This window comes from Solea senegalensis, linkage group LG15 (assembly GCF_019176455.1).
Source record: "Solea senegalensis isolate Sse05_10M linkage group LG15, IFAPA_SoseM_1, whole genome shotgun sequence".
NCBI lineage: Eukaryota > Metazoa > Chordata > Actinopteri > Pleuronectiformes > Soleidae > Solea > Solea senegalensis.
In genome coordinates, this window is record NC_058035.1 from 146,024 (window position 1) to 171,718 (window position 25,695).

General features: G+C 39.8%; 1 protein-coding gene across 8 annotated transcripts; it reads right to left on the reverse strand.

The window, feature by feature from the left end:
* Window positions 1-3,894: 3,894 nt before the first annotated feature.
* On the reverse strand, window positions 3,895-18,512 carry ppm1ba (protein phosphatase, Mg2+/Mn2+ dependent, 1Ba). 8 transcript variants are annotated; one of them, XM_044046391.1, is made up of 7 exons: window positions 18,129-18,512; window positions 10,973-11,880; window positions 9,760-9,877; window positions 8,428-8,542; window positions 8,127-8,184; window positions 7,999-8,032; window positions 3,895-4,001 (listed from the first exon to the last, which is right to left on the reverse strand). In XM_044046391.1, the coding sequence occupies exons 2-6, from the start codon at window positions 11,849-11,851 to the stop codon at window positions 8,021-8,023; spliced, it is 1,182 nt and encodes a 393-aa protein (XP_043902326.1). In that variant the 5' UTR covers window positions 11,852-11,880; window positions 18,129-18,512; the 3' UTR covers window positions 3,895-4,001; window positions 7,999-8,020. The 8 variants fall into 8 exon arrangements, with proteins under 8 accessions (XP_043902326.1, XP_043902320.1, XP_043902319.1 ...); XM_044046385.1 differs by having other exon boundaries at window positions 7,999-8,035; XM_044046388.1 differs by lacking the exon at window positions 3,895-4,001 and adding an exon at window positions 4,778-4,794 and having other exon boundaries at window positions 7,999-8,035.
* Window positions 18,513-25,695: the final 7,183 nt, after the last annotated feature.

Here is a 25,695-nt window from a genome sequence, read left to right on the forward strand (position 1 = left end):
TAAAGTCGCAGCGGAAATCATTTAAAAAGGTCCAACATGCAAAAAGAGAACGCCTACATCTTTACCGATATAAACTGCATCATTCTTTGACAACTAATGTGACGTCCACCAGTCAAACCAGCCACAGAGAATCAAAGACGGTGATGAATAAGTGTTGCCTTCATTTCCTTTTCCAGTGTATAATAGAGTACAAATGGATTGAGCCGAGAGACATCAAACTACTCTGCATGTCCTCTGTGTGTGGAGCTCCGGTAGGTGACGGAATCAAAACAACGCCATTTTGGCAGGAAGCCATGCTGTTCAAATCCACAGACATATCTTTTATATCTTACTTTATCCTGTTTATTTACCAGGATGTGTAAATGTCGACGAGGGAAAGTCGACGTCAGAATATGACAGGTCTACTCCACCTCAAGTTGCGATATATTGCTCAATCTATGGATTTTAAAGTGTGCGGTTAAATCTGATGGCTTGAAACCAGGACTGGTGCTGTCCATTTCTGCATAACCTTTTCCTGCCACCAAGGCGATGTAAACAAACCGGGCCATGTAACCGTCAGAGCTCTGAATATAGTTCTCCTGGACAACTTGATGCATATATTATGTTGTGTGTCTCTTTTCACAACCTTGTTCATTTGGTCTGACATGAAGGCATTCGCTCACTTTTGCATTTTGCACCTCTAATGTGAGAAAGACCATCTGATGCTTAGGACCTGCTCAACCTGCTGAACTCCTGTCTCAATAAAGGAAAAACGTCCTGCTGCGTTTACCATCACTTCTCCGGTCTCTAACATTGTGTGTTCCACCACACTGAACATTTTCCAACACACAAATACACTCCTCCCTCAGTCACAAAACATGCACAGCCATATAGACCCAGCCCTCCCTCCCCCCTCCACCACAAAAAGAACAATCATCCCATTAAAACAGGGCAAATGCAAAAGAAAAAAACAAAACAAAACTACACATTCAAGTACCTATTTGCCATATGGCACGAGAGCAAGTGTACCACAAGAACATTAACCAGCCAGCAACTGTTTTAGGACCTAACCTCTGCCAGTACTGCCACTTCAAAAAGCACAAATAGCTTGCCATTGTGTGATTCACAAATGTGCAGCACAGTTGTGTATATACACTTATAGTTGGCTTTAAATGAATCTAAAGAAAATAACGCACACTCAAGAGTATGTGCATCCACTTTGTCTATATTCTATAATCCAAAAATACTGACAAGAAGAGTGTTTGTGAAAAATACTTGCTTCTTCTGAGGTTTTGATTAGTTTCTTAGTGATTAGTGCTTGTGTTGTGACAGAAATGAAACTAGTTAATACAAAGTCGAACCCGGGGCTTTCCCAGAATGCACCGCCCCATGTGGGAAAAGTGGAAAAACTAGTGGAAGTTAAACGGAAAAGTTGAAAGAGAGCAATGTCATCGACAGTGTGAACACACACGACTTCAGATGAAGGGGCGGACTCCCTTCTGTCCTAGTCTCACTCCATCTCTTTATACAGTGTACAAGATACTTTTAATGCTCTCCTTGGCATTTCCTTATCCATCTCTGACTGGACCACAGTACTGTGAAAAACACACACACACACACAAAAATAATCCAATCGAAGCAAAAGAAGGCATACAAAAAAAACGGGAATAGGAAAGGCAAGTTATAGCACAAGCAGTTGTATGTTGTACATACACTATGCGTGTATGTGTTGGGGGTCTTTGGAAAGCTGCTGTGCAGGAATAATGAGTGTGCTTGGACTTTAATGTCTCACACACACATTGAAAACACACATCAGGCCACAACACATGCCATGGATTAAAATAAAAATATGTTCCTATGTGTGTACATGTATAATAATATTAATCTTTGTAATCTTTCTATATCTTAAACAACAGCAGCTTATAAGGTTATAATTGCAAATGACAACAGAGTCTCTTCTGTCATATAAAGAAAATGGGAGGAACAAGCAACCGCAGTTTCAACAGGTTTTCCTGTGTCACTGTAAAACTGTCTGTCACTAAACTGAGCAACGCTGACTGTGAGGTAAACCTGGCTTGTAGATTGACAGAATATATGTTCGCAGTAAGGCTGAACAATCAGTGGTTTTCAAATAAAATTCTTCAAAACCATTTTAAAAAAAGCACTATTACCAAATTGCAAAGGCTGCAATTGAATCAGTCAATTTTTCATTCTTCTATGTCCATTGTCACGTTAAGGATTAGGGTTAAGAGTTATAAAAATTGTAATACTTGATATTAGAAACAGTTTGTATCTAGAAGTTCTCATTTGTTTTATTAGCTTAAAAAAGTTAATATTTTGTGGCAGGAAGTCATTTTAAATCTTTAACACCGCAACACTGAACTGAAGCTCGACTTAAAAAATAGATCACAAACCAAAACTCAATCACAGTGTCTGTCAGAAAACATTAACCATCAGACAGTTTCAGTTTGCAGTTTGACCTCGTGTGCATCGGCACAAAGTCCTGCTGTGACACGTGGTCACGCACACACACAGGGTTCATTTATTCTGCCTGCTGAAGACTTTCTGGATTTGTTTACGGGTGAACGGCGTTTGTCCCAACCACGATAGACAAGTGAGTGAATGTATGTAAGAGGGAAGAAGAGAGCACAGGTGGGTGGCGATAAAGAAGACACCCATGTTTTACGTCTTCTATGCTGTTGATTACACACCTCACACTAACAGCCGTCTGTGAAGGGTACTGTGAAGAACACAAATGATTCTTGTTGGTTGACAGTTGCTAACTGATTAATGATTGTAATTATTCCCAGAACCATGCAGCCACATAAAAAAAAGTTTGTTTTTAAACCCAGGCTGTTTGAGCTGAGGAAAGTCAAAAGAGTCAGGCTGAATATGAACGGATGTTTTCTTGCAACATCAAATGAAAAAGTACTTTGTGGGTATTAACATTGTTTGATTAGGACAGAATCAGACATTTCCATATCAGCCCTATTCATTGTAGACTTCCAGCACAAATTGTTTTATTTTATTTAAAGGTTTTATTCCAGGCCGTTTGAGCAGAGTTGCATTTTTTCTTTGATGTTTTGTAATGTTTCTTTTTCCAATTGTGAAAACGAATAATTTTTTCCTACTGGTCAGACAAAATAAAACGCCTATGGGACTTCTTAAAGTAGTCGTTGAACAAGCCTGCTTCAAGCAATTGAGGGGTAAATGGGCGTGCAAAAAGAGACATCACACTTGGTGTGAGTGAATTTAATCCATGTAATTCCTCTGTGCAGCCTGGCATACCTGCCCATATTTTGTTTTACTTTGGACAAAGTATGGTGGGATGAAGCTGAAATCGGTTGCCCCCACAGTCTTGGTTCTCTCATAAAGTGTTCCTCTTGTGTTCAGGTGATGGAGCTCCCTGGCACAGACTTTGAGGCTTTAACCCAGATGTCCAGTTGTAACCCTCCAAGTCCTTTGAGGTGAGCTGGGTAGATATTTGAGCAGAGACCAGGACTTGCCTTAACTGTGTGCATGGGGAACCACAGTCCAGTCTATCAACCACTCAAGTCAAATCAGAGTCTGACTAACCATCAGTGGCTGGTTTGGTCATGGCTGACTGTCGACTCTCAGAACTGAGAAAGGCACCTAAGAGCCTTTAGCGTTCAGAGCAAGGCTGCTCCTGTGTCTCCATCAATCCACGACACGACCACTACAAAAAAAGCAAGGACACAACGGGGCAAGAGAAAGAAAGCGTGCATGTTTGCCTCTCCAAATATGTATATACTATTATATATGCTGCTCTTTTTCCAAACAATTAATGCAGTTCACCATTTTGTTCTATTGAGAAAAAAAAGTCTGGTCCTCCACTTTGCTGAGGGCTTCCCAAAACCATGATTTCTGCTTTGATTGATCTCTCAGTGTGGACGGGGAACAGGAAATTAGAAGGTGATGTATGGTTGGAAGAGTGGTCCTGTGTTGTTGGATCAGGCGGTCGTGCTGGACAGCTACCAGTGATACTCGAACTCAGCTCCACTCTGTGAGATGAAAGCGAGAGAAGGGGGAGGGACAATGCACAGAGAAAAAAGCAAATGGAAAAAAAAATAGAGTACAACAGGAAAGCGAGAACCAATGGAAGTAAGAAAAAGAGAAAAGGAGACAAGGGGAGGGACAGCAGGGAGAAAGAGGGAACACACTTTTATCAAATGGCTTTACAGCAACATTCCATGATTTCACACCTGCTGTTCAACTGCAGCTTTCTCTTTGATTGAAACACAACCAGAAGATAACCGGAACTAAAAAAATAGCAATAGCAGAGTAAGCGAGAGCATCCTTGTAACCTCAGTGTGTCGGTTCTTTCTGCAATGATATCAACACATATCAAGTGCCTTCCATCTTATTGCGGGGAGTAACATAGAAAGAGAGACTGTTAAGTGCTTGCGTGCAGTTGTGCAAAGACAAGAGAGTGCATGCGTGTAGGCCCAGTGCATGCAAGTTTGTGTGCGACACGTGAGAGAGGGACCGACAGGAGCAGAGACAACGATCATTCATTCATCCTCATCAAACCTGGACAGTCATGTCCATACACATTACAGGTAAGGCTTCAACTCTACTTGCAGCTCCACATGCCAGAAAGTAGACCAGAGGAGGGAGCAGAGATCGATGGAGGTGTGACAAGGAAAAGTGCATAACAGGTCACCACTTACATGCCTGTACAAATGTATGCAAGTGTGTGTGTGTGTGTGTGTGTGTGTAAATGAGTGGTTGGAAGAAAGGGGGCACGGGTTTAACAATTATATATGTGATCACTTACCAAATGAAACAGGAGGGCTGCGTTAATCAGAGGGTGAACACACAGTTAGACAAATCTATACAACCCTAATCTATGTAAATGAGTGTGTGTGTCATGGTGTTTACCACGCAAGATTTGATATTATTTAATACACTGCCTGGCCAAAAAAAAAAGGGTCACACTAATATTTCGTTGGACCGCTTTTAGCTTTGATTACGACACTCATTGGCTGTGGCATTGTTTCGATAAGCTTCTGTAATGCCACAAGATTTATTTCTGTCCAGTGTTTAACCAAGATCTTGTATTGATGATGGGGGAGTCGGACCACTGTGCAAAAGCCTTCTCCAGCACATCCCAAAGATTCTCAATGGGGTTAAGGTCAGGACTCTATGGTGAAAATGATGTCCCATGCTCCCTGAACCACTCTTTCATAATTTGAGCCCGATAAATCCATTGATGGAATAATCTGGTCATTCATTATATTCAGGTAGTCAGCGGACCTCATTCTTTGGGTACATAATGTTGCTAAACCTAGACCTGACCAACTGCAGCAACCCCAGATCACAGCACTGCCCCCACAGGCTTGTACAGCAGGCACTATGCATCATGGGTGCAACTTTTTTTTTTTTTTTGGCCAGGCAGTGCATTTTAATGTTGTTTATTTTTTAGTTGCTTTTTTCATTCCCCATTTTGTACGAAAAACAATGCTTCACAAACACAAAATTAATGGTATTTGCCTGGATGAAGACTTTACAGGCTGAAACAGCTATGAAAAATGACAGGCTTTTTTTAATTTATCACCCTTTTGAGTGGCTCAGATAAAAAAAAAAAGTTTATTCTATTTAAAGGTGTCTTATTTAAGGTCTTTGGTGCAACATAAATCAACAGTTGCAAATTGGCAACAACTGCCTGCGCTTAAGGAAAGAATCTTAAATGTGCTTCGGTATCAGCAGAAATGTGGACCGATTACCTCATGTGTGGGTATGAAACAAGGGCATCTGTTTTTGCTTATCTAATGAAAAGGTCAGGACAAACAGATGCAATCCTGAAACATGAGTCACTCTTGCAATCCTGCTTACTGCAGCTTTAACAGGCTTTGGGTACGTCAAAATTATATTACTATTACTAGAATGAAGCCAAGATAATCATCTTCTATCACTTTATCCACATGAGGGTCGCGGGGGGTGCTGTGCCAATCTCAGTGGACATGTAAAAATATGACTTGCAATAAAATCAAATATGTTTCCCATGTGAGTTATACAAAATCTAAATAGGAGTTATTTCAACCAGTTTTACTTTAAGTCAGTTTACACTTAGAGACTAAATTCCTGAAGCACCATGAAGTTATGCAACCGGTGGTTATCTTTACAATGGTCAATAAAACGGCTAAACATCAGAGGTTTATTAGCTCGAGAGCCATATTTTACAGACAAAAAAAGTTATGGTCCTCAAACTAAAAATAACTTATGCTGATCAGTTCTTACAATTAAGAATCCTTAAGTAAACATTATGATTAGAAAGCGAATCCCACTATGCGTACAATTTAGATGTTGGCACCCTCGGATAAACCGGCACCACTCACTGTCAGTACGGTTTCATTGAGATCAGATTTGTTTGCATTTTTTTAGAATAACAAAACTTGATGCATCACACAGATTCCTCTGTGCAGCAACATCAGCAGCAGTAGCAGCAGCAGCACCTTCTTTCCCACCTCGTCACTCATGTCTCCTCTCATCATGCTGCTCTGAACACAATTGTGTATTCTTAAGAGAGCCTGTACAACGGTGGGGAGACACTACTGCAGTTAGCAGTGCTTAACTTATGTCGGATACTTTGGTAGATTGTGTGAGGCAATGTGACGGTCACCTCAGTGTTGTTTAAAATCTGGCAAACAGGTGAGCGCACACAAACACACACACAGTGGAGTCAAAAAAAAACTAAATAAACAATTAGAATTTATATTTGTGAACGTGTTCTTACTTTAGAGCATTTTTTCCACATACCTGCCTAAAACCTTTGTGCAATACTGTATATGTGGACAACCAAACTTCAGGGAATCTTTAAAACACAATTTGATTGACGGATAACACCAACATACACTTCTTTGAGTCACACATCTTCAACTTTAATAAATACAAAATAAACAAATGTCTCTTTTATTTCCCATTCCGTGCCTTAACAACTAACTGCACTGGTGACAAAGAGAAACCTATTGAGCTTGAGAACGAGACATAACTGATGACTGTCTTGCATGATCTCCCTGCGGTGAATATCCTACGATTATTTTGTATATCTTATCATTTTAAAACTGAATCATGGAATCAATCAATGAAGGAATCAATTGAACTCCTCCCCATTGTTTGGTATACGACATTACATAATGTAATATCACAGAAAGATGGCACGAAGCCGAAAGATACAGAGCCACATCTGACCTCCAGCAGGAACAGTATATTTTCAATTTACAACCATGGAGTCCTGTTGTTGTTTTATGGCAGTTGGCATGCGTAATGTTGCATTACTGTCTCCTTCCTATTGCTCAACCTGGTGGGTCTAAACCTGATCACCTCACAACCATGGAGACACCCTCAAAAAGAGAAACACAACACTGTTTTAGAACCACTGGCAGATACGGGCATTCTTCATTGTATGCAGTATATTGTTCTAGTGTCAGTTATTGAATAAATGCAGGCTGATATAGAAAGTGTTAGCTTTAAAAAATAAAACCCCTGCTGGTAACTGTGTTTGAACTGAGAAAACAGAGGAGTGGGGAAGGAACAGGCTTCTTTACATCAGGGATTAAAATGCGTCACCCGTAGTCTGATTGCAATCGGATAGCGCCTGACCACTTGTAAGTACAGGTGTAAATACACCTGAGGCAGATTGCCATACGATCTGCCAAACCACTTCAGGAGGTTATCGGAGATGCACTGTGACTACATTAAACAAAATTACGTCTCCACTCCACCCAGCACAGCTAACGTTTTCAACGTGTCGAAGACGACTTCTTCCCCTCGAAAAGCAACGAAGAGTCCATACAATAGCACAATTTCATGTGCGGCTAACCACAGACGCATGTTAATCCCAGGTGTAAATGCATGTGGTGAAGCGCTATCAGATCGCCATCTCATCACAAAATAACGCATTCTAATCCCAGGTGTATTAAAATTACATGTGAAAATGTGATGCAAAGGGATTCCCCACTTGAAATATTTCAGCATAGTTTCAGAAAATTCTTTTACCTGTAAAAACCAGAGGGCCATTTTAATACTTGATCTGCTGTAAGTGTGCAAAAAAAAAATCTTTAAATCAGTCATCTGTTGTCTACCTTCAAAGACATCACTCAATCATCATTTGTAATGACACTCACCCCATCTTCCTCCCTGTATGGGATTAGACGATTGTATACTGCTTCAATAACACCGTGTCTGCAGAAAGAAATACAGAAAAAAAAAAAACTGTGACTGGGTGGTTGTTGCCGCACAAGTAACAACACAAGGTCTATTTAGGAAGGTAAAGTAAACATTGCTTGTAGTTTAATAGCTGCAAACTTGGTTGGGTGACATACAGAAGACCTGGGCAAGGCAGTTAGTGGCTTGTTCAATGCATCTGTTCTGGTCGCTACCCGTATCATAAAAAATACACTGTCCTTTGAGGGCAGTGGTCCTTACTTGCTGGCAAGGCCTCCCCCTGGAGGCAGAGGTGGCATCCCGCTGTCAGTCGACAGATTCCTCATCACAGTTACCAGGTCTGGAAATCCCTCCTGTACTGAGCGAGACAGCATCTCTAAAAATAAAACAACAATGGTGACATAGAGAAGGAGGCATTTTAGGACAAGCTGAATGATAATATCTAAAAGGCAGCAGTAATTTGTAAATGTGCAAATTGCCAAAATAAAACACTACCACCACCCAACAAAATTGGGTATTTTATTTCACAAGTCAGAGTAATCGCAGGTTTGCGAAAGCAATAAAGACAAAAGGAGAGCTGGTAGAGACCAAGAGTGTTGGATGGAGGAAAAAAAAAGCTCTTTTGGACTTGACATTGTTTCTGAGAGAGAGGTGGAGAGATGGTGACTCCTTTATTTGTTGCTCTTCTACTATCATTACCCAACAACAACAAACTAAACAAAAAATATAAATGACTAGTCAACCATGAAACAGGAAAAGAATTTGACCAAATCCACTGAACAAATATTAATACGCAGTTTACAAAACTACGATTGTTTTATCGTCACACGCTTTACCATGGTTATACATTTTGTTTCCATGTGGACCAAGACAAAGGTGTTTTTAAAAGGTAGATTTCTATTAGTTTCAGAGTTGAAGAACTTATTTCCTCTCTTTATCTCTAGGGAAAAATCTGAAACAGCTGAAATGACCTGGTATTCCACAAGATACAAAAAGCAAGAGAAGAAAGCAGACATACGAGCAAAGAATAGAAGAGCTGCAGGGTTTATCAGAGGGTGTATTGCATCGCAAGAAATAAATAAAATAAATCAGGACAGTGAATATTTGAGCTAGTGCATTGAGGGAATAGGTGGAGAGGAGTGGAGAGGGAACTAAGAGGAAGTGGGTCACGATGGAGTCATTGTTCTGCTGTGAGCCAGAGCCAATTTGGCTGGTGGTGAGACAACAGAAGATGGCAATGGCATCAGTCAGTGGAGAAAACACACATCAGATTATTCAGTTTTAGCTAGGGAAAGATGCAACACCTTTACAGAAAAAAAAAATATTGCCACTTTCATCATGAGTACACATTTCGAATGAGAGTACACTGATGCAGACAGAGCTTACCACAACATTATCTCATGAGGTCTACTCAATTATTTGCCAAAATCAAAAGACCCTATATTAATTTTAAGCCTTGTATAGAAAACTGAATACTGCAGTTGCTTAAGGAATTCATTGAAAAAAGCAACAACTAATTATTTAAAATTGAACAATGTACTATGTTTGCATATAGAAATATTGATTTATTTTCCTCCATCCATTTCTTCTCACCTTCCACTTGAGACTCCAGATAATTGTTGAGCTCAGCGTCTTTTCTCACAGCTTCCTCTGACACTTTGGGAGCGTTGGGCAAACACACCAACACAACACTCATGTTGTCTCGACTCCCCTAAGACAGACAGACAGACAGGAGAGAGGGATGAAGAAAGAGCAGGTAAGAGGTGGAGTTGTTTAGTAATGCTTTGAAATATTATAATACAGCTCAAAGCATTAGTGTGTAAATGTCACGTTTTATATACGCTAGGGTTGTGGGGGGGGGGGGTTATACAGTGAAATATTGCGATATTTTGCATGGTGATATTACATCGCTTGTGAGATACCAAGTATCGAATTTTTAAGCGAAAAACTGACAAAATTTGAAATCCCCAAAATGTATTTTATAACTTATAATAGGTCTGGTTGTGGGGGGGGAGCATCACAGATCAGTAAATCAAAAGCTCCCTTTTATAGGTGGTGTTTAGTAGGAAGCAGAGAAAGACGCGAATGAGAAGTCTTGTAATGTTGAAACGAGTTCTGTCGTCAGTAAAAACACAGCTAAGCTAAAAAACACTGCCTAAGCTTTTGTATGTATTGTTGGTTAAAAAAAAAACAAAAAAAAAAAAACATCTTCCTACCAACTCTAAATCATCTATGTCATCAGCTTGGGAGGATTCACTTTCATATACCCCATCACTTTAGTTGCCCTTACTCCAGTTTTGTTTGTTTCTGCTCTGCTCCAACTCCACCTTCCTTTCTGGGAACTCAGACAATATGAAGTGGGCATATCCTGCATTTTAGCCAAAAAGACAGTCTCGGACAGAGTTGTCACACATTTCTGGCATGTTTTTGAGTAAATATAACCAAAGTTTGTCATTGTTAATAACATAAATGTCCTTTATCTTGTTCAAAACATGCTAAACAAAATGTAATTGCATCCCAGAATTCGACACTGTGGGGAGTAAAAGAGACTTTAGCACAGTGCTGTATAAACTCACTCATGAAGATTTCTTCATTGTACAGTCATCTGCGGATCAGAGGGTTAAAATTCCAAAAATTTCAATTTAAACTAATTTTCATTTCAGTTAAAAATCTAATTTGTGAAAAACTTGATGATTCAGACAGAGGTTCACTCCCATTTCCTCTATGGGGTTTAACAGCAGCTTGCAAGATAATCTATTTGGAGACAAAACACTCAAGTCATGTTTAGAAACAAATGTGTACACACCTTGTGCAGACATGTATCCAACACTTCACTGCAGACTCTTTCCAGGTCATCAGACACCTCAAGCCTTGATTTCACAAAGTCGCACAGATCCTCATTGGACATGACATCCCAGATACCATCACATGCCAGGACCACAAACTGATCTTGTTCCGGGGCCCGAACCAAGTCAAACACTTCTGGTTCAGGGCTGACCAGCTGCTCAGTGGCGCCCTTTCCGTCCACACACTTGTAATCGTAGTCCCCCAAAGCTCGAGAAACAGCCAGTGATCCATTAACCCTCTGAATCATCACTGACCCACCAGCATTCTGGATGCGCTCTCTCTCACGTGGATTACAAGGCTTGTGGTCGAGTGTGGAAAAGCACACCTGTGAATTGCGGTAAAGGACAGCTCGAGAATCACCACAGTTAATGAAGAAAAAATGCTCAGGTGACAGAAGAATTCCCACTGCTGTGGAGCCACTACGGTCCATGCCATTCCGCAGGTCTGAGAGGCTGCGCATGTGATTATCAATCGCCAGGAACCCGGTACGGATCCCAGATTTGACAGCATCTACTGTAGGAGGAGCTTGAGCTGAGGTTTTGCTGTCTAAGCCAGCCTGGGAGCCTTGTGTCCCTCTGACCCTTAAACTGGCATTGATTATGTGTTCCAGAAGATGTTTAGAGCAGTAATTGGCAACCTTTGAGCCAGCATGACCATCATACACAGCAAAAAATGACCAGTCAGTCATGCCAGGAGCAGGAAGTCCCAAAATGGCTGTATGAGCATCCTCCATCTCCACCCGCCAGCCCTGCATGGAGCTTAGGCCATAGCGCAGGCCATTACCTTCACCATGCAATTTGTGCTTCTCTGTCTTGGGTTTGTCTAGGAACGCACCCATGGCTCTGGCCTCTAGAGACCCACTGCTACCTGTCGGAGAGAAAAATAAAGAAATTCAAAAAAACAGTTCAGTCACTGAAGGGCTTGACTCAATAACATAAATATGACTTTGACAACAATAAGTGTAAAAGAATGAACCCTCAAGAAGTTCTGGTTTGGTATAATTTGAACATGACTTGCTAATCTTCCAAACTGCAGACTAAAGCTGTATTTCCACTGAATGGAACGGTTTGGTACAGTAGGTATTTTTTTGCGTTTCCATTAGGAATAGTAGGAAGCAGAGAAAGTAGGAACAATGAGTTGATTGGGCAACAGCTAAGTGTCACTACCCTGTAACCAGTTTTTATTCAATGCCTGCAGTCTATTCTCATACAAAGCTTAACATCTTGTTGAGACAAACGGCCAAAACCAAGCAGAAAAAAAAATGAGCTGCTGGGTGTCCTCCTTTTTTGTCTGTTGTGTTGCGTTTGAAGGATGTCATTGTTCGTTGCAGATCTTCTGCTCTGACTGCCAGCAAATTTAGGCACCCCAGCAGACATACACATGAAAAAACACTCCACATGTCACTCACACATAGTACCATGCTTTGACCACCTTGCCTCTAGCAAACAGGCTCAGGTCTTGCATGGCATAAATCAACATTAACCATTGCACACAACACAATGGTTAAGAGTTGGTTATTTGGTTAATGATTCACTATGCTTTGTTTAACATGGTTAGTAGTAGATTTCCCCCACCAGCCTGTCAGAAATTTGAAAACTGCTGTCTGTGCAGTCAAAAAGGTTGGAAGCCCCTGACCTACCTGAGGAGATAAGGTTTGCAGATTTAGCTGATTCTTATCTTATTATCTTAAAACCCTTCTTCGGCTTCTTTGAAACGCTGCTTTACAGCCGTTACCACCTAGAATATTGCATTAGTGCCTTCTTTTGAAATTCAAACATATATTGCTTCTTTTCTCTTTGATGTGCAATCACATATACTGTGAGTTTTCCTGAGCCGGTGGTGTTTAAAGGCCGTTGATGATATCCTTTTATCCCTTTACCTTTCATCTTTTTGTTGTGCTCGGTGTTTTACAGGATATGTCCAAAATATTGCCTGACTGACTTCTTTACTCTATGGTTTTGTTCTCGTTAGCTTTCATTTATATTTGCTGAAATTTGCAGCTATGCCTTTTTGTTTTTCTCTTTTCTGTCCTTGAGTATGCCGTTTTTGCTCCGTTTTTTCAATAATTTTGCTTAATGAAGAATTCATAATCTACATCTGCTGCAACATGTTATGTTAACTTCACTACAGAATAGACTAAATTAGGATGAGTATGAAGGGCAATTTCAAAATTAAAATCCAATAATAATATTGAGCAGGCTGTACACCGAGAGGTATAATGCTGCCGTCCACAGTTCAAAATTCAATGTTTTTAATCACAGCTTGAAGTTCTCCATCACAACTCTAACTTCCTCACCACATTTCCCCATATACCTTTCCTCTGGCCATCTGCTTATCTCCTCAGTCCCATCCTCATCTTCTCACCTCCATACTAGCATCCGCATCCCTACATTGCAGTTTTAAGTGTTATATAAGTGTCTCTGCTAGTGACTGCGTTATATCTTGTACTGGACTGTGACTCACTTGTACTTCTGTTACAAATCACTCGTAACAGAAAAGCAGTGCTGCGGCTTAACATATCTACTGCCACTGTTCTGATTTCAGTACACAGCTGGTGCAAACATTGTGTTAGGAGAACTCAAATCCTGAATTTACACTTGTCAACTTCAAATATTCAAGTAACTGGGACATTTTGTTTTAAAGCACATGATATGTCAACTCCTTTTCTGTGAAACATTGCTGATGTTGCATTAAAAAATAAATCAAATACCAGCAAAATGTGCATAAGCACTAAGAACTTTGGGGAATGATGTCACCCCCGGTGTCTCCATAGTTACACAACTTGGAGTGGCAGCTGAGTGGTTGCCTTAGCAACGGAAGCAGTAAGATGTTGGTGGTTGCAGCATGGGACAAGAGTGCTGCACAACCCCACCATTGTGCATGTGTGAGTGAACATTTGTGTGACAATTTAAGGTATGCACATTTAGATAAATTAGGTCTTAATGGGTGGCAAAACTGATCATGCTCAAAATTTCCAAAATCACAAAACAGATCCCAACTCTCTTACATCTTGCAATTCCAGACAGAGTATGTAACAATGTAAATGGCTAATGCTTTTGAATGTCAAACATGAAAGCTGGCTAACAGGTCCAGAACATTCACAGTTCAGACTTCAGACAAGCAGGGCAGCCTTAACAGCCCGCTCAATTAAACAGTCAGCTGCTGATGGGATACACACAGAGCCAGCTTAGCCTGTCAAACACAGAAGTTTTATCTGTGTTTACAGCAGCGAATTCCCAACTGCATAGTGTACAATATGCATTATGAAAGCCAGTATTCCCTTTTAAATGATGGTATCGTGAAGGTACAGTTGGATGGTATTTGGTGGGGAAAGAAAAGGTGACTGGTGTGTTTGTGGATGACTTAACGTAACATGATCACAACACACTGGCTGAAGCGCACTACATATAGAAGCAGTATCATGTGCCATAAAGTAGAATGCTGTAGTTCTTTTTGTTGCATAAACCTAAAATTGTAACTTACTAGAGCTGCAACTAACGATTATGTTCATAATCGATTAATCTGTCGATTATTTTCTCGATTAATTGATTAATCGTTTGGTCCATAAAATATTAGAAAACCTTAAAAATGTTGATCGGTGTTTGTCAAACCTGGAGATGATGATTCTCAAATGTCTTGTTTTGTCCACAAACCAAAATGATTCACTTTTAATGATTTGTTATCCAGAGCAAAGAAATTAAGAAAATATTGACATTTAAGAAGCTTAAACAATCAGAAATCTTGTTTTAATCATGAAAAAAGCTTCAAACCCATTAATCGATTATCAAAATAGTTGTCGATTCATTTAGTAATTGATTAATCGATTAATTGTTTTAGCTCTATAACTAACATGGTGCCAATACAGGTGATGCAGAACTAATCAGGCTTTGACAAAGGGGACATTCACACGGTTTGTAAAATCAAAAAAATCTTTGAGACATTATTTGAAGGTTGAAAACCTACATTGTGTCGCTTTAAAGAGCCTTATACCCACTGCTCATTTAAGTTAAAGATGGGGTTGACTCTGATCCTGAAAAAATAACTAACTAACTAACGAACCCTTGAACCAGGATCAGAGAAAAACCTAAGATTAATCAGAAAGCTAGGGAAACCCACATGCGAAAGCTAAAAATTCTCACTATCTTTGAATCAACAATTGAGAAATTTAAATATAACAATATTAAAGTACAGCTACCTCAACAAATACAATCTAATGTGGTGGAACACACCAGGTCTGGCAGTAGACAAATTTTAAATGATGCGACGTCTGCAAAACCTGCACTAACACATGAATGACAATTTGTGGTTTACATCTCCACTTAATAAAGTTAGCCGAGAGTGCAGAGTATATAAATATGTTCTTATATTTCCATCTGGGCAGCAGATCATCCCTCCCTTTCCATCAGTCTAATCTACATTCGAGTAAAAAACGAGGGCGTCTAGAAGAGCTGGTGTAATGCACTGTCATGATAAAAGACTGTAGCTAACATATAGGCAGTTGTATGCTTTGTGAGGCTTTTTGGTCTTTTTAAACAAACTGGAGTCATAGAATAAACAGGCAGGGAATATCTCAGATGCCCTCTTTGATGACTCATCACTGAAGCCGCATCAGAAACAATCAATTTCCTGGAAGAAGTGCTCTATTAACAGACAGCTTACGCCATCTTCAGTTGTGGCGTCAAGGAAGCTAGAGCAATTACTTCACTAGACTGGAGTCGATCAGGCTAGAGGAAAGAGAGGGTAAATGTTTCATGATATACACTGGACTGTTTTCAGCAATAAGAGTGTTTGTACTTGTATATACCTGTCTATGTGTCACAGGTTTATTGCAACCCATGATCTAATATCTAGGTGATGTCTAGATCAGCAAGACCAGAATATGAAAAACTTAGCTTAGCTGAAGAAGTAACTGTGGTATTAAGTGCAGGAATGAATGATCAATTTATTCCACCATGTCTGAGAGTAAGAATGTATACAGTTACATTATCAGACACACACTCCGCTGCGCAACTCCCTCTCTTGCCCTGGCACTCGCTGCGCTGCACTGCTCCCTCTCTCTCACTCACTCACTCACTCACTCGCTCGCTCGACCACCGGCCCAATACACAAACTGTAAACAAAAATATCGTTGTAAACGTTGAAATACCAATAAATACCACCTAGCACAACTAGACTCCCACTCAAAATACTTGCATCTTAATTACAAATTCCCTTGTGTAAATGAATATGCCAAAGGTAGGTGATTGGTAAAGTTTTAAAATAAAACATACAGTAAACTACATTACTCAGTATGATGGATGATTACAAATTCAGATGTCATGTACTGTATCATTTGGAACACTAGCTAATTAAAAAAAACACTGTTATAAGAAAATTAATCTGCATCTCTCAGTCTTCACTTGTTCAGACAAGTATACAGAGTGAATTCAAATGCCCCTTTTAGCGGTTGAATTTTTTGAGTTATTTTGAGGTTGCCATTCAACACCATATCCAAATATTCATCTCTGAGTGAAGTGATTCAGTAAACAAACATGGGCAAAACTGTATCGAAAAATGCCTTTGGACAAACAGGTCGACTCACTGGCTGAAACAGCATGGCTTGAGCAGGATTTCACATCAAGGTGCAAACATAAACATGCCTGTGATGATGCTGCCATTTTTGGAACACACGTCACACTAACACACAGCATGCCACACAGCCACATACACACACAACAACCCAATTAAACTACCAGGCAAAAAAAAAACAAGTAAATTCCTGTAAACATGTATCATGAAGACCATTAAAGAACATTGATTTTCAATTACGTTAAAACTCTACTATGAACATTAATAGCAAATAATGTTGGGACTCACACTTGGGACTTCATGGCATAATTTGTCGATTCATTAGCCATTTCTTTAGACACCTGTTCAACTGCTCCTTTTTTATATTTGGCACAGAGAAGACCATGTCAAAGTGTTTTGGTTTGCAAGTTAGGGAGAGAGCATTAGCTTGCGAGCACTTTTTTTTTTCACAGTGATAACATTATCTCCCTTCCTGTTTTCTGTTGATTATGTAACCAGCGAAGCACTGTGTGCGTGTGTGCACGCAATATTAGACCACACTACATCACAGATACACACCTGTGCTTAATCACACCTGAGCAAAATTAAGGACGACTCAGAAAATGATGTTATGAACACAATGTTATCATGATTAAAGCCCACCCCTTGGCTTTTATACACTTTCACCAAGATTTTGTAATCATCCACTTTCTTCCTATACTCGTGAAATTACACTTTCTTGTCCAGCACCTGCAAAGTCTGAACAGTTTCTAGTCTGCAGCAACTGTAGACAATCTGCACATTTTTATTCTTCATTGACAAACCAAATGTCAATTCTTTATTTTGTAATTCCGAATTCATATTACAAATTACACTTTAAACTAACTGAAATGTTTAAGAGGAGTGTATAGTATGTATTGATGTCATATGTTTTGGAGGCCAAACTATTTCAGCCAGAGGAAAACACTGTACATGAATGTTCATTATGTAATTTCCCAGGAACCCATACAAATCACCACCTGAGGATCCCAGGACTCACTACATTGAAAACCTATCAATGTATTGCCTCGTTTCAAAACAATACAAAACAACTGTTGAGATACAATGTGAATGGCGAACATAATACAACTAGTCACTAGTCAAACTACTTAACATACCCAACATCAAAAGTTGTCATTCATTAACCAAGCCATTTGACTCCAATTAAATACAATCACGTAGGGGTGTTTTAAATTATCATTTGAAAATAGTGAAATACAAGATAAAAACACAGTTAACAAAATGGGACCCCGGTGTGGTAACTGTTACTGACGTAACATCAGCAGGACATTAACACCAAGACACACACTAGAACACTTAATCGCTATAACCCATAGCTAGTATTTAACAGTTTAGAGTCAAGTGTCTCTGTCTGGGGAAGGGGCTACTTGTGTTAATAGTTGACAAGCTAGTGAAGTTCACAGTTGTCAAAGTGTTGGCTACACGTTAACGGGTGACTAGCTCATGTTACGTTACCAAGCTACATGTACTAGAAACTTTGTTTAACCACCGCACCAGACGTCACTTACTTCGTAGTATAGGAAATAATTCAGTCAGTCAGTCCTTCTCGTAGCTCCGGGGTCAGGTATGTTTAAGTGCCCAGGCTTGTTGTGACAGGATTAGCTTCCGTTAATGGTAGCTACTTTGGTCTCTCGGCCCCTGCTCGTCAGTTAGCTTTACTGACGCTAACCAGCATTCACACGGTCAGTTCTCCTTTCAGCATGTCCCTGCATCGGGGTAAGGCTTTGATATACATGTTTCGTATTGTTAAACCAGAGAACACCAAATAAATAACCGGTACCCCGGTATGGTCAGCTGTTAAGAAAAATACTCAGTTTGTACGCCAAGCTAATTTTGGCTAAAGCTAAATTTGTAAGGCTGGTGACGTTCTTTTTCAATATCCAGTTTGGGGGCGGGACTATCCCTTCCTTTTCTTCTTTGATTGGACAAGCGGCGTCTCAAAGCAGAGCTACGATTGATCGAATGAGAAGTCAATCAGACCCTCCGCTAGACATGCAGGGGGAAAACACACGCGCTGACATACACACACACTTAACATCCCTATCGAACTTTAACCAGAGCCTCAGAAATCACGTTCAGCCTCATCAGGACCAGCCTTTGGTCCCTATGAAGACTGCTGATTATCATATGGTCCGGTTTATACACGAAACATGTCTACAGACATAACAAAAACACACAGACGTTCATTGTTTGTCAAACCAAAAATTAATATTCCCTATTAACACCAGAAGATGCCTGTCAACTGCTAGATATCTGTCATAACTTTCAAAAATAATGAAATCAGAATCTGTATTTATTGACAAATACATTTGTAGAAAGGAATTTGACTTGGTGTTTTGGTGCATTAGAATAGAATAACATTAGAAAAGAAAAATAACAACCTAAGATATAAAATATTTGACCACTAAATACTTAAAAAGTTCAGTGATTGCTATTTAAATTTAGATTTAAACCATTTCATGTCAAAATGACTTTAATAAAATAAGGTCTATTGATCTCATCTTGCCATCAATCACCTGTTTTAATGTCCTTCTGTATAACGTATGTTAAGCATTTTGTCATCATGTTTGTGTCTGTGCATTTACAAACTGTTCTCAAGAATTAAAGTATGCTGTTATAATAATGTATGTGATCATTATGAGAGTATGAAGCAAATGTTTCTGTTGAAGGTTAGATTAAAACATTTTTAAACACTCGTCAAAGATCTGCACTTGCTTTGCTTGAAAATACTTTGAAGGCTATACTATTCGCAATGCCATGGCATTTCTGAAGAAAATGTTGATTTAAATGTTCCACCATCATGAAGGTGAAATAATATTTAAATATGAATATTCTTCAAGCTTTTTGTACCTTAAAAGAAGCCAAGAAGAATGTTGGATTTCTGCCAGTGCTAGTCTTTTAAAGGCTCAATGTGCCATTGAATTAAAAAAACAGGTTGAATTTCAACTGACCGTTAATTTTGCATGTTCTAGATTTTTTTTCTTTTTTGGCCTTTGATTATCTCAAACTTGGCAACTAAGTTTAGATGGATAATAATCGATGGATGAACCTAGAACAGCCCATTTTATTATGTTATATACAACAAAGTACTAACAAATATTAGTAATTGTGACATCCAGGCCCCCTGAAAGAAACCTATGTGTCCTGGTTTCAATTAAATTGTCTTCTTAAAAAACACCTCTGGGTCTGTTTACTGTTCACTTTATTATATGGATGGATAGATGATTAAAAAAAGCCCCATTTGTGTATTGTGGAGAATAAACACACATTTATGTGTTTATGTGCTATATCTGATAGATAAATCTACTGGTGAGTTGACAATTCCACTGACATGTCAAATGAAAAAAATATATATTATTGTACCAAATTAAAAACAAAACGTAATATTAAAAGAAAATCAGTGTAAAGAGTTAGCAGAATAAAAATTGAGTTTAAGATCCAGTATATAATAATTAATGATAGCTAATGGTGATACTGCAGATGGTGCTTCCCTTTCCCAAGTGTGTCAGGGAACTGTAGTAGCCTTCCTCTCCACAAAAGATGTGCACTCTTCGTCGTTTGAATAAAAAGGTTCTGCTGTTTGAGCTGTAAATGTGTGGCGGCAAAGAATAGCAGCCTCCAAAAACAAGGCCCTTGCCCAAAGTACACAAATAAGGCTTATTCTGAGGCTACAAAACCCAAACAATTCATATTTTAAGGGGATTATACACTTATACATACTAATGTGCAGTATATTCAATTTCAGCAACCCTCCTTAATTATACACACTGGAGCTTTAAGCACTTGCACTTAATTCTGGGTTTATTTGTGTATAATATGTGAAGGAGTATTTGTATATAATGTGTGAAAGAGATTTAAAGAGCAAGCCTTGGCCTTTGCTGCTTTCCCTCTGCTCAAAATCTCTCCATGTCTGATCCTCTCTGCACACTGCCACAATCACGCCTTGCCTTGCCCTCCACTCTTCAAACACAAGAGCACTTGAAAAGCTGATTTCCTGCTCCTCGGGGGGAGCAGGTTTCTTTTGTCAACTAAGGAGCCAGGTCAAAACAATAATTGTAGGCAAATTGGACCTGAAAATATACAGTGCTCATTTGATTTACATGTCATTTTCATAAGTCTGCTCTCAGGGCCTTCTTAACAGCTCACTATGTTACATTATGGCTTATGAGGGCAAATCAGTTTAATTTCCCGGCTATTGTGTGTGAGTCTCTGCTTGTTTGTGTGAAAAAAAGATGTGCACCACAAACATACACATATATAATAATGCATGTCATGTGATGGGGCACGCCGCTTCCCCTGTTTAATGGGATTAGAGTCATTAACCAACTGTTTACTTAATAGGAGCGGACCTCTCTTTCCCGCTATGAATCCAACTCTCCCCCTTTTGTCTCTCCTCGTTCTCCCCCATTCTCCACCATTTCTCTCTCCCCCCCTCTCTCCTTGTCTCTCTGATCCCTAATCAGTGAGACAGCCTAGATGTGCCCTGGGGTCTGAATACAAATGAGCACAGCTGCCCAGTGTGGATTATTCAGGATTGTGCCCAGTATACAAATTCACACACACACATGCACACAGAGAAAACAGTGCATGTAAACATAGTAGGCAACGATAGGGCATATGTCAATCACATGCATTGCCAGGACTTGCGTGTACTTTCCGAGCATATGTCATACAATGAGTGCCACACACAAACTGATCATATGCCTGTAACATTGAGTAGCAGACGTATTATCCACGTATTAGTGGGTCTTTGCAACATGTGTGTACATGTTTTAATGTCATCTGTCATCAGCAAGAGAACCACCTCTATGAGATGAACACCTTCATGGTGAAATTCAATAAACAGAATAATATGGGGTGGTGTAGACCAAAGACTTGCCCATGAACTGTATTAAGGTAGAAAGATTATTGGAATGCTGTTTAAGTGCCCCCTACTTCTATGAAACCGCTTAGTATTAACTTTGTAACACCTACCATGTGGGGTCAGGCATAAATGATTTCTGTGGATCATAGTATCACACCCCCATCTAGTGGGAGGGATAGGTACAGCTGTCCAACATATGGGGTCGACAAGGCACAAATACTGTAAGAGAAAGATGGTTGTGAAAAGGTGTGCTCTTGAAAGTCTCCAGTGAAGTGGATTTTGGTTCTTGTGGTGGTTCAGGTTCAGGTTCAGGTTCAGGTTCAGGTACTTCAACTATCATCATGTGTATTACAAAGACTCAGCTAAAGGCCTTTATCCTCACATCACTGCAAACATTTCTGTTGTGACATGACAATAACTCTAATAACAAATATGACATTGTGTGTTATACATGTGTAATCACATGGTATTTGATTAATTCAAATCCTTAATATCCTCCCTATACTAAAGTGGCTTCTAGCTGGTTCATTTTGCTGTTAAGATCATGAGATACATACTGTACATCCAGAAAAGTATATGTGGGTGCCCGACAGCAATGTGGCCAGTGTGAACTGTATGCCAAGGTGACCCAAGGAATTCTGGGTAGACATGCAATCTTTGTTTACTCTCAGTGATCTCTCAGTGATCTCACGTTGACTGATATTGGGAGAAGAGTTCAGCTGGAAGAAATCATTTAACAAAGCAAGGACGATCTTCTCCCTGAGCAGGCAGCATGAAGGCAAAAACCTCCCTCTCTGTATTACCTTCATCCTCATCTTCATCTTCTTCTTCCTGTGTGCTTTTGCCAGGTATTGCTGATGTTGTGGGGACCTAAATCTGTCCACGCTGTCACATTATGGGGACATTATGAGGAAATGGTGTATGGTTAGGATGAGGTTAGGATTGGGTTATGGTCAGGATTAGGGTTAGACCACGAGTAGTTATGGTTAAGGTTAGAGTTAGTCTCCAGGAATTTAATGTAAGTCAATGTAATGTAAGACTCTCTCACTCTAAATGCACATACAGTATGTATATGTGTGTATATATACACATATATATGTATATATATATATATATATATATATATATACACACACATATATAGTAATTTTTATATTATTCATGCAGTACATGCAGTGCATACACATACAGTATGTATATGTGCGTATATATACATATATATATCTATATATATAGATATATATATAGTAATTTAATTTAATTTATATGTACACATGATCTTGATGCGGTGGTTCAAATTTTCCAATATTAGAGTTCTTTCGAGTCCATGTTTTTTCTCTGATTTCAACTGATTATTGAAACATTTGTAACTGTAATTTAACTCAATCTCTGTGTAAGTTTGCATTCTTCTGCTTCTGTGGCGTTGCTTAGACCACTGTGATCTAACAGCAACTGACAGGTATAGGTTTGAGGCCTCTCTCCAGAGTCCTCAGTGTGTGTGTGTGTGTGTGTGTGTGTGTGTGTGTGTGTGTACCCTGCTCTAGTGGTGTGTGCTAATTGGAAGCTCAGTGGGACAGGCAGCAGGTCCTGTGTTATGCTTGTGCACGTATGCTCATACAGTCTCACACACATACGAACACACAAAAAGAGGGGAAAGATAAAGAGAGAGAGAGAGAGAGCTCAACAGTAGTCTGGTCTGTGAGCGTTTTTACATTTAACATGAGTCCAGTCTGCAGCCTCTTCACTTATTCATCCCTCTCCACCTTTTCCTCGGCTACCTCTCACCTGCACTAACTTGAAATGACAGCTGCACTGTGGCCGGTGGAGACCTGCCCACAACCCTGTGTCACTGGATGCCAGAAAGACACACAACGTCAGACAAGAGAAGAGAAGAGAAGAGAAGAGAAGAGAAGAGAAGAGAAGAGAAGAGAAGAGAAGAGAAGAGAAGAGAAGAGAAGAGAAGAGAAGAGAAGAGAAGAGAAGAGAAGAGAAGCTGCAGTGATCCTTCAGCGCATCAAAAACATCAGATTAAGAACAGAAGGAAAACAGATGAGAGGCTTTTTAAATTTTGCCACACAAATAACTTCCATTAAAACACCGCTAATATATGAATATAGTGTAAGTGAGGGCATTTGTTTAAATGGTTAATTTCAAAATCTATGTAATAGGTGTGGGTGTTTGCGTGTGTGCTTGAGTACGTGCATGTGTTCAGGGATTAGATGGCAGTTACTTCCCAGCACATCTGACAGCCAACATATGATCCTGAGACAGCATGACAGCTGCCGTCAACCGCTTCCCACCATAAGTTCACACACACACACACACACACACACACACACACACATATATATGCTCAGTGAATGACAGCATTGCCAACCAGTCACAGACCTGATTCACCTACCTGCATATCCAACAGGCCCAGGGGTGTGGTTGAGACAGAGGCTGGAATTTGTGACATGGATTATTTATTGATTTATTGTAAACTGGAAGTGGGAGAAAAAAGACTGAAGAATTGGGAGGAAGAAATAGTTTGAGTTTGAATGGTTCACAGAGTGAAGGAGGGTTTGTATTTGTCAATCAGACGCCTACAGCACTGCACAGCTGCATAGCTACAACAGTCATGTGCACTGTTCATGTCACATACATCACTGCCTTGAAAACAAAACGGCTTCCTATCATGGCCATCATCAGTTCTTGCAAAAGTAGTTTGACCCTCATCTCCGCAGGAAACGTTGACCCTCAAAGTAATAAGTGCCAGGGACTTGTAGAGGGGGTGGAGGTGCAGAGATGCCTTCATCGGAGCGCGATGGCTAGCACTGTCGTCCTCACTGCTTCCTAACTCAAGGAGACATATAGAGGAGACCATTGGACTTCATACATATGTGCTCATATTTGAGACACACACACACACACACACACAAGGTGTTAATAAGATGAGAGAAAACATAGTATGAATGATTATTTTTATTCCCCATTATTATCATTATTTTAACTTACGCTTATTTTTCCTCCTTACCAATTGCATGTTACGGTCGACAGGGCCTATATGTCTCTGACAATGACAGCTGTGTTGTTGACATCAGCGATGGATTACTCATCTACTTGTTTGTTTGTGTCTCACCACTTCTCCTTTCACTCAGTCACTCAGGCATGATGACAATTTGTTGAATATGAAATTCAAGTTGATTTGATTTCTGGACAGCCACAAGAGAAGTAAACAACACGCTCATACAATGCGGAAATCATCACAATTTTATTGGCATTTGAGCCTAAAGTAAATACAGTACTCTCACCTGCCTGTTGGCAGCCGTTCACTCACCTGAGACACTATATGAGCATGCAGTCATATAAAGTACTGACACATTATTGAACCAGCTTGAAAACCAACTGCTAGACAGAATGGAAAATGGGAATAGTTAGACTCCACCAAAGTCCACCAAAGTTGTCCACTGCGGCCTCCGACAGAAAATTCAAATGTATTAGCTTGTGACTGTGGTGTAGAAGAAAGAAATCCTTTATTTAAGTGACACAAACTTACCGACTGAGGCAGCAGTAGAACAGCAAAACACACATTTGCCTCTATGGAATTTGGTTTGGGAAAGGAAGTGAAAAGCTGTGTAGATAATGCTGCTGACCTATTTTAGGGTTAGTTGGTAATGCACTTAACAAAGTCAGTGTTGATGATAACATGTCAATACCTTCACCAATTTTCAAGACAAACTAAACTATCCCGAGTTAAAAATCAATTTGTTCATTATCAGGCACTTCAAACACTGTTGAAGTCTGTGGTGCTTTTACTTAAGTAAAGACGATTAATATGTGTGAAGACACACACACACACACACAGAAGAAGAGAGCACCCCTTGCCGTGTTAGAGGGCAGGCTCACCGAAGGCGTTTTCCCAAAGCAGAGGTGATCTGTCCTGGTCCACTAATGTCAACATCACAGCCAGGGTCGGAGCACTGTCAAACACACTAACACACAACCTTTTCCAGCTACCACTAAACCACTAAGAATGTGTGATTATGTGGATTCCTAAAATGCCAAATGCTCCCCTGTCCATTCTTAATATTTGAAATAGTCCCTCTGTTGTGCTGCCTTGCCTCAGGTTAGCACAGACATACATGCAACATACAAACATCCTTGTTCAGTAACTAATTTCTGCAACAGTTTCTCCTTATATTCAGTCAAACAATACTTTTTTTTTTTTA